The 11,069-nt window shown below is 31.1% G+C and overlaps 1 protein-coding gene across 4 annotated transcripts in view; it reads right to left on the bottom strand.

Moving 5' to 3' along the window:
* Nucleotides 1-3,173: 3,173 nt before the first annotated feature.
* Nucleotides 3,174-11,069, bottom strand: part of LOC138314830 (uncharacterized) — a 55,930-nt gene continuing 48,034 nt past the window's right edge. For all 4 annotated transcript variants that reach the window (XM_069255414.1, XM_069255405.1, XM_069255423.1 and 1 more), the window contains 2 exons: nt 8,813-8,997; nt 3,174-8,123 (listed from right to left, as the gene is read on the bottom strand). In XM_069255414.1, the coding sequence (XP_069111515.1) occupies nt 7,161-8,123; nt 8,813-8,997 (1,148 nt within the window). In that variant the 3' untranslated portion in view covers nt 3,174-7,160. The remainder of the gene's footprint in view (nt 8,124-8,812; nt 8,998-11,069) is intronic.

The raw sequence follows: 11,069 nt of genomic DNA, 5'->3' as shown, positions 1-11,069 counted from the left end.
CAGTATATTAAATGACTATCACTATTTGTCGTTAATGATATTGATATATGATAAGGTTTTAATATATCAAACATGTACATTTTTATTTTTAAAAATGATGCACATATGACTCCAACACACAGCGTTTACCTATTCCAGTCCGTTTCTAAAGCCTGTAACCTTCAGAGTTTTCGCGATAGCTGTCAACTACTTAGAGAGAGATTAGGGACACAGAGAATAGTATGTTAGTACCGGTCGTTATAGAAATATCTCCTCACATAATCTTGCTTCTTTACCTTATCACATGATATGGTTCACCTTGGCGATAGCGATCAGGCTTCGTCGATCATGTACTGTAACAATCTCGGACTTTCTATATCGCTTAGCTAAACAATAATGACGTTACGTTTTCGATTATCGTAATTATGTAAATGGCTAAGTCTAAACTTATAACAGTTACTCGCAACTATATTCATGATCTTTTAGTAGATGTACTAGGTGTTACAATGTATTTCTCTGCTTTTAACTTCAATGATAATAATTTTCATTTTCCTTAAATATCTTATCGTTTAGTTTCATGAAATCAAGGTTTGACGACGAGTTTTTCATAATTTGTTTTCTAACTTTCTTTGCCAAAGTTGGTGAAACACAGTACAAAATGTAATTTACTTGAGTAATGCCATAACGTGTTTGAGGCGCGAGTTATATATTCTGATATTGGTAATCCACAACCTGTTACCTCAACCTTCCCATACATAGAAAATAGTACAGAAAATTACATTGCAATGTTTAACATTGGCTTACGAAACTATCACACAAACTAAACAACACATAAAGTTTATCGTCAATAAAGACAAGATTAATATAGGCATAAGATTACATCTATTCCCAAACAATGAAAGCAACAAAAGCAGAACATGTTATTGCCAAATATATTGTGATCAAATTGAGATTGAAGTGATAATATAAAGGCTATGTTGAAATATACCATTAATTTCCTTCTTCTATTCCCCGTCTTCATGCTTATTAACGTATTACTGATCACGGAGTAGTAAAAGCTACATTAAATCGCTCACAAGTAAAGCCAATGCAATGAATCACTTGCCCACAAATCAATTAAATCAAGTCACGCAAAAGTGACAATAATAGCAGTATATGATTGCAAAGCTTTGATTCTGCTTATTTTAAACTTAATTTTAAAAATATCTTAAGTAGTCTTAATAGTTTGATATTTTGCATTACTGATAATTGTTGTTTAACTCTTCCTCTTAATGTGTAACATGAAAAAATTCGTCGATACTTTCTTTCCTGGGTAGAAATATCCATGGTTAATCTTTATAACAATGATTCCATATTTATACAATTTCGGTGTTACATAGCAACCACAAAAACATCGAACAATTCAACACAGCGAAAATTTCATGGTATGCAGTATTCCAGGAATTGTCTACATTTTACTGTTTAATGTATATCATTATATTTAATAAATTGTTATATTAAACCTAAACGTTCTCATGATATGATAAAGTATATCAAAAAAAGAAATGGATAGAATTAATTATAGCTATCAAATCATTTTTGAGACAGAAGCTGAATAAGAAAGTGTAAAAATATACAAATTTCAAATATAATTATGACACTATATTATGCAATCAAGTTATCAATATAAAGAATGCAACTATTTGGACATTTCATCTGAAAATGAAAAACGGTAAACTAAGGCATACATTGAACGGTGCATGCAGAAGATGTAGAACTGTAACAACCATAGAGTGAACACGGACTAATTGTAAAACAGTATTTACAATCTCTTACAACATTCAGTCAAATTCTATATATATATGTATATATATATATAGGTGTAAATAACTGATGATTTTTCTACATATTACAATGTGGTGCCTTTGGCAGTATGACATTAGTCATAGAGATATGAAGTATACAAACAACAGATAGCTCCCAGGTTACGGCGGCCACTTGGTGACCTTGTCCTGGCGTCAACACATAACACTCTCAGTGATTGTATTTTGAATACAGACATTTACACGATAAACCAACAAACACGTTAAGTTATATATATATATTAACCTTTACAAAAGACAAAAAATCTTGATAAAGAAAGAAAAAAACCTCTTTCATATTATGATCTCTGGTCCATATATATTTACAATATATCATATCTAATGTTAAAATGTACACAAATGCACCATAAAGATTTGAAATCGTAATAGCTTTCATTTGAAAACAATATTACACATTGTATGTGTATATGATATGAAAGACGACATGATATTGAAGAACATATCAATGATTTTTTCCTAAATTAGGGCACCAAGAATGTTGAAAATACAGATGCTTTAATGTTTAAAATATGTAAAAATTGAATAGGCTTATGATTTGACAAATCTTCAAATTTTCTCTCGGAAAGAAATGGAACCAAAGCACAGGAAACTTTAATTACAAAGTCAAAGAAACATGTTTCAACTCTTCAGCTTCTCTAAAAAGTATGAACTCAAATTCATCAAAATGTTCAAATGAAACTCTCAGAAAATTTTCAATAAAACATGGAGAAACTGCCTAATTTAAACTATTACAATTGTTTGGTTGTAAGCTATGATAAAGCAATCTCTTCCATGCTCTAAGCCTTACTTATAGGAAATATTATTGGAATAAAAATAAACATCTGAGCCTAAGATAAGATGAAAAATGAAAAGGCATTATATACTTAATGTAATAATATACAATGTTGGGATCCGCAGCTAAAAAGTTGTCTACAGAACACAATTTCTATAATAAAAGCAACATATTTCATGTTCTGCATGGTTATTTTAAAATCATAATATGTTTTTTTTAAGTTTCTTACCATATTGTTGTTAATTTAAACGGGACAAAACGTTTCTTTTTAAATTTCAAATGCTTTAAGCAAACTTATATTTACAAAAAAAATAAAAAGCAAAAGCTTGGCAAAAGAAATCAATCTTCTTTTCCCATGGATGAAGAATAAAATTGTTGATAAAAAAATTTGGCAAAGTAAAGCAATTTGATATTAATCCGCAATAAAGAAAGATTTCTGGATAAACTAAATGACAATATATTATATATTAGTATTGTACACAAACTTTAAAACCTTCTGGAGCAAAGGAAGTATCGTGGTGAAATACCAGTGTAGGTACACGATGTAAAATACCAGGTACACGATGTAAGGCAGTGCTAGATGAAGTGAAAATGTAACAGCCTGCCTATTAAATAGAATATAAAATGAACAGCAGTCCGTATAGAAATAATAATTTGAGCAATGTCTGGCAGTATTTAAACGCAATTTTGAAAAAAATGACAAGTGATATCTGACGTCGTGACAGCAGCAACAACAGCCTTCTTGGGTACTACTGGTAAAGTAATGGACAGGGAAAAATCTGACTCGAAATGTAATTGGTCCATTTTAACTACTATACACAACGATCCTAAAGGATAGGAATGGCAGGATATGTCTACAGATGATGTACTTATCATATAGTAAATTAAATAACAATATTTTTTCACATCAACCAGCAAATACGAAAGGTGATCATTAAACAAAGCAAAATAAATGTTTCCACTTTTTGTCAGTGGAAAAACTTTGCTCTTATACATTTCATATATTCAAACATTTTATTGACATTTATCAAAATAAACGAATGATTTTATAAATCCATGCTAGCTCGCATGAGGAGATAATTCTGTAGTACTGATTTTTGTTTACTTTGTTACAATATATATAGTGAAACATTTTCGTCTTTTGAAACATCTAAATATATTAGTCATTATTCAATTATTATACATGTAAGCTTCTAAAATAATGTTTTTGTATATGTAAATATTGCATCTGTCTCAATATGTTTATAAAACAGGACTTATCTACTTTGCAAATATTTTCTGATTAAAAGGGATTAGCTTAAAAAGGGGATAATGTTATATATACACTCCATACATTTTTTCACATTAAGCAATAATAATGCAAAAAATGATTAGCAAATATTCTACAAAATCTCCAAATGAATATATCAATGTTGATAAATAAAATTAAAGTTATTTCAATGAAGCAATGAGATCTTTTATAGTATGGACAAACAGCATCAGAAACTCAAAAGATTTAGAGAATAATTTGCAAGAATTGTATTAAAAAGTTCTGGTTCTTATTAAATGTAACAAATAATGTCAAACATAAATTCTGTATATTCTATGAAAATCCTTTCTATTATGCCAAAATTAAACATTAAAATATCTACATTTAAAAAATATTCAAATGAATTTAATATTACAATAATTATAATTGGTTTTTTTTTGCAATATTTCTTCCAAAATTCTTCCAAAATTTCCAAAAGATTTGAGGACCTAAGAGTCTTTAAATATCCAATTCAGAGGTGACATAGTAGTTTTCTTTTTCTTCTTATTTCAATTATAAATTGTGTTAACACACATTTTATCTTGATTGACAGGGGATAATATCCAGTCCAAAAGTATTAATTCGCAGAGACACCAAGTTCACAAATTTAAATTATAAATCTAAAACTCTTAGAACAAACTAGACTAACTGAGGATTAAGTAATCAAAAATCTACTGGATCAGCAAAATGCTTGCTGTTTGCAAATATCATTCAATTATAGAGACACAATTTCAATTTAATAAAGAACAAAACTGTAAATGCAATTATTCTAAAAAAACTAGTAAAATTATTTAAAGAATTGCCAATCCTAAGTTTTAAGTTTAACATCATTAAAATACTGATTTTCGGTGACTTCATGAAATCCTACTTGATTCATATCAATTTCCATTGCAATCTTTTTTTTCTTCTCGTTTTCCCCTTAATCAAGCACTCATCCCATTATTACAATCATATCCTCAATATTAATGAATATGCTATGAATTATGATAAAAATGTCATCATTATCTGTATATAGTTAACACCTACTGGGGAACAGTACAATAAGTCAAATGGATGTACGCAATCAAATAACCATAACTTATTGGTGAGTCACAAAGTATGAAATAAGGGCGATAAGTCTGTTGGCTGTATAGTCTGGTTATCACTTGGCAGTATATACACTAGTAGCTATTTAGATTAAAGAGATTAAACTCAAATTTGAAATCTTTCCTTCAAAATCCCCAACAGTAAATAAGAAATGGACTTATACAATGTATTTACAGTTCAGCATACAAATAAAATTACTTTATAGCTAATGCATTTGAGGCTGTAAAATCATTTTTGAATCATAAAAAGCTGTAATTTAAAAATAACAAAGTTTTTGAAACAAAATAATATAGGCTAAAAATGCTTATTAGAAAAAGTTAATCAGACAAAATGTCACATATTCCACTGACAAACTGAGTAGAAATGGTGACAGTTATTTCAAGTGATTGGCGTCCATAAACAACAGCGAAATAATAGGCAACAAAATAATGGCAATAAGGAATGAAAGTAATGCTGCATGAAAGACAAAGGATGATTATTCTTAAAATGAAACAGACAAACCATGGAAGGGATGTGAAAGCTAGTACTTCAATATATAATATTAACATTCTCTAAACAATTACTAATTCACAATTTCAATTATCTCATCTATATCTTCAGAAGTTTTTATGCAAATTAAAAATTAAGAAAAAAATATTAATTCAAAATTCATAATTACAATAATTTAAAAAAAAATGGCATAATTTCATAGTGAAAAAGGATTCAAACCAGAATATATGATTTAAAGTATAATTCATCATTAGAATTTTCAATATACATGTAGCCTGGGTAAAAAGGTATGATGTGAACTTTGAACTATGACCTTTTCTTGATAGTATTTACATATTGCACATTACCATTATTAACAACTTAAAATCACCTTCTACATTAACAGCAAGAGACAGAAAATACACTTATTACTTAAGGGTATACTGTATCCTTCATTCATAAATCGATCATTGAAAAATAATATTAAATGAAATAAAAATCTCGGAAAAGAACATTATATAGCACTTTTTTTATATGAAGTATGCAAATAAAACATAATTATGTAACAAAACGTACAGGTAAGTGGATGCATCATGAATTTTGAATTTCTGTAAGAGGAAACCCAGTAAAAAGCAAGGAACAAGTATATAACATTACATAAAGATTCCTGCATCAGGGGCTATATGATATGAAATTTATTACTTTTTAACAAATTTAATAATTTGATATGCCATAAGTCTTTATATCAAATTATTAAATTGTTAAATAGATTTCATATTACATAGCCACAAGTGTAAGGTTATATTCATCACATAAGTAGTAGTTATGGAAATATAGACATGATTTTTATTTTCGTGTCAAAATAATAAAGCTGAAATCAGACTTGAATGTTTCCATCTATGAACTCATTCAATCAAGACATTCAACGTCATATTTTGATAATGACAACACAATAGTAATATTAAGATATTTATGATATATGACCGAAAAATCATGAATTATGTAATAAAAAACCTTCATATCACAATATATAGCAAAACAGTGTGAATGCCATCAGTTCATTCTGGATACATAAGTTCCTTATCAGGTCTACAAAGTACACCAAAAATATTTTAAAATTCCTTACCATTAAATTATAATTTAACGATTTTACAAGTGAATAATGATCAAATTGAGACAAAATTTATAACAACAGAATTTCTTACACTTGACTACAAATGACAGTGTACATGCAAGAATTATATATTTCTTAATTACTTAAAACTTAACTGTTTTGTTTCATAAACAAATTCCCAATAACTGTAATCATATACATCTTCATCTATAATTTGAAATATTAAAATCATCTCTTACCAATTAATTATGTTTGGCATTCTGTAATCATCAACAAATCTCATTTCTACTGCATAAAGCATATTCAAAAAGACCATCATCTTCAAAACAGGAGAAAATCAATTGCTAATAAAAAGACAAAAATAATTATTTTTGGGTCAGAACTTAATATAAAAATTGAAAGGTTCTTTGATATGACTGATATTATAGCAAAATGTCTTGCTAATTATTAATAAATCTTACTTTGTTATATCATTTCTGATTTTCTTGTAGATACCATAATACAACATCATCAGGAACTAATATTGGCTAAGAAAAGGTGTACCTTAATTTAACTTTCATCACTGGTCAAAAAAAGAGAACTGTAGCTCCCTTAATTTGTGAGTCGTTGTGGTGACGAAGCTGTCGGTGAATTTACTGACATATGATTGGCTGTGGAGAAAGTATGCTGTGACGACATCATTTCCTGTATGTTGGAGAACACAGAAGCGTTGCTTGATGCTACAACAGATTCTAGTCCACTCCCCATCTGTGTGAAGGGTGGGAGTGATGTAGGGATCCGCATGGGCAGGTGAGCATGAGAGATATGTGGGGCGAGATTATAGGGGGAGGGGCGATAGTATGTAACAGGATCAACATTCGTATGAGCAGGCAGACTTTGTTGCAGGTCTGAACGAGTTGACGAAGACTCCGGATGGAGAAGATCTGAAGCTGTTAAACTCTTGTTATTCGTCGGAGTATCTGTGAGCCTATCTGAAATAGTCATGCACCTAGGTACGTTTGGTATCACCCGTGGTATCGGGGAATTAGCTGTCATTCCTAATGTGTGTTGTTGTTGACGACTGTCTGGCCTAAGCTGCAAAGATGAATCAAGTCCAGCAAGTCTTTGTAAGCTGTCTGATCGATGAAGAGCATCACGTTGGAGACTGTCTCCACGCTGTAAATCTCTTGATAAACTTTCTGCTCTTTGAAAGTTATCTGCCCTTTGTAACGCTTCATTACGCGGAAAACTGTCTGCCCTCTGTAGATTATCTGCCCTACGATAATCATCTCTGTGCAAACTGTCAGATCTCTGAAAATCGGCTCTTTGGAAAGAGTTAATACGAGAAAAGTCTTCGTTTCTTTGCAGTGCTTGAACTCGGCTGAAAATGTCTATTTTACTATCGTTCTGAACTCGACTAAAAATGTCTACCTTGCTATCACTACCATCGTCACAGGTGAGATCAATAGCCATCACTGGCGACGTACTGTCCTTCATTTTAGGCTGTCGCGGTTTCCTTGGTTTGGTGGGGAGTCCTGTGATTCTTTGCTCTAACGGCTTGATGTGTACATGCATCTGTTGGAGACAAATGGAACATTCATTTGGTGATTTATACACAAAGATAAAGTTTCACCAAGTACATTTACCTTGGACAAATTGACAGAAGGACCATGTGATACCCTAAATCAGAAATGAATGATAAGCTATTGGAAGATAGAGTAGTATAAAACATTTTTATTGACTTCAATTGCAACCAAAATATTTGTAGTTGTATCAAATCTGCATATTTGTAACATTTGCAAGAGGGAGAGGACACATACTGCACTGACTTTTTCCACAAAATTTTAAACAGATCCAAGCTAAGCAAATGTAGCGTCTGCAAAATAGGTCCATGCTTCATGAACAAGCCTGATGATTATTAATAAATACTAAACGTTTTGAAAAAAAATCAGTGGGCTTATTCCCATTTTGTAATACCAACAAAACATTTAAAGTTATGATGAGCTGTTTGAATATAAATCTTTGAGTTGAATCTACCTATGCAAGGTTTGTGTCTTAGAGCTGTTCTTAGCACTATTTATACCAATCTCAGGGTTCTCACTAAACTTTTTAATAGATGGTTGAAAATTAATAATAGGTGGTTGAGGGCCACAAGCCCCCATGGGGAACAATACTTATTTCTGACAAAAATAGCCGGCTATAAACAAGGAAATATGCGGCTGTTATGCCGGTAACCGGCTTTTAACGAGAAACCTGAATCTTACCTTAAGTGTATGAGACTTTAGACTACTCTCATTTGTATAAGCTCTATGACATATCATACAATGGTACTGTTTTGTCGCTGCCTTCTTGAGATGATCATCATGGTTCCGCATATGGTGATGAAGATTTGCCATTTGTGCAAATGCCCTATCACAACCTTCAAATGAGCACTTGTAGGGCTTTTCTCCTGCAATAAAACAGAATTCTTTTACATATAAAAGGGACAATTCAGTCTAAGAACACAATAAAACTTGCACAAACATTTGAAATAAACCAATTCCAATGGAAGTTAGATTAGTTAATTTGGTATTATTGTAATATGTCAGAAGAGCCCACCATGGTGAAATGTGCGTGAAATGTTGATACTCGCTTGCACAGCAAACTCTGGCACATGACACTGAGTACGGCATCTTTTATCTAGAAGTACTGAAATCACTCTTCCAATAGTGTGATTTTTACTTAAGTTTTTAAATAGATGCATGCTCTTATCTGAAAAACATTTCCATCAACTCGTCAGTGGTTATGTATTGCATTTCTTTAATGTAACGTGACATCGGGTCCAGTATGGGTACAGAGTATGTATTTTACATGCTTCAACATATTACTATATATGATTTGGAATTTAAAAGTCAATTAAAAAAACTTAACAATGTCGTGGAATTTGTCAATATTTTTTTTGTTTTATGTTTCAAAGGGAATGTCAAACAATACATTATGCCATATTTTGCTTCGTGGTTATGTAACAGAATAAGCCATTTAAATTTCCCTTTAATGCTCTTGAATATAAATAATGAGGTATATATGGATGACATGCATGCTTATACATGTACATACAGTATTATGATTTACATATGTCTGTACTGTAACAAAAAATGAGAATATCGAATATAAACTGTTCAGAACCTTGAAAACAGTAACGGTCAAGTACCTACTAGGTCTGTAAACTAAACAAAGCAAAATGCTTTTCACAGTACTGATCAGTTTGATGTTTACAGTTTGTTTATGGACCAGCAAGGCATAACCAATTTCTTATAGCTATGAGCAAAGCTTTTATTTTTAGGGCAGTAAAAACCAATCAACATTTAAAATTGGGACAGACAGACAGATTGACAGACAGACAGATGGACAGACAGACTATTATAATAGTAAGGCTCTCCTCCAATGCATGCCTAGCCCTTCTTAACAAAATCATCCTATACATTTATTCTTCACACATCTTCACACGTACATTTTACAGAATGTAGACAGCTACCAAAAAATACAGTCATGCTCAAATTTTGATAGAAATTCTGCAACATTAAGCCCTAACTAGAGTCTTGCTTTATTCAAAATTCTACAAATTAGCTCCATACAAGGTATATGCATTAGGTTGCAGAATCTGCTGAAGACCCTAATTAAAAGCTGTGGATTTGAATCGTTGCTGTGGATGCTATTGATCAGGAGACCTGATCCAATGCTACAACATGAGAAGGTTGCAGTAAAATTTATAACCCTTAGGGACCTCCGGGCTTCAGTCATTAAATCCAACCCCAGCTTATATATATATATATCTTCAAGAAAAATACCCTTACAAATCATATCCGTGATTTCTACAACCTTGTTTTATGTCTCTTGCTACATGTAACATATTAAATGTTCCATGTTCATCTAATGCGCCTCTATTGCACAATATCTGCTGTGAAGACATCAGCTTTTTATTTATTGATTTACTTGTTGAAAATTGTAGAATTTTGCTTCTGAGACATCTAGCTGCACAAGTTGTATAGAGATTAGAAAAATGGAATATGGTACTATATGGCAGAATGTTGGTGAGAGTCAGAACACAACATTTCCTGCAGGTATATTTCAAAAGACAGCACATTCCTACATTTCCAAATCAAGATAAAGAATTGAGCAATGTTGACTGTGATTACACTCACTGGAAAACTAGATTTAATATTTATTAGATATCTAAGAAGTGCTACACATAATATTTGTCTCATCCATTCTACAAATATTGTTAGAATTTATCTGACAAAAGAAAATCTGAAAAAAATATTTTCCGTAAGATTGATCCAATGTTCATGTCATATATACCACAGTAGTAAGAATCTGGCAAAGTCTAAATAAGACCAGATTTTAGATAAACTTTGTCAAAAAGTAGACATGAAAACTAATTCTCAAAATCCACAAAAAAATCTGAATTTTTCACTCCAAAACAGTGGAACCATGTTAGACATATTCCTCAAACTCTATCTCAAGTGTTCTGATGGAAGCAAA

Source organism: Argopecten irradians, chromosome 1, assembly GCF_041381155.1.
Source record: "Argopecten irradians isolate NY chromosome 1, Ai_NY, whole genome shotgun sequence".
Classification (NCBI taxonomy): Eukaryota; Metazoa; Mollusca; class Bivalvia; order Pectinida; family Pectinidae; genus Argopecten; species Argopecten irradians.
The sequence above is the reverse complement of the archived record's forward strand: the minus strand, read 5'-3'. Positions and strand labels throughout refer to the sequence as shown.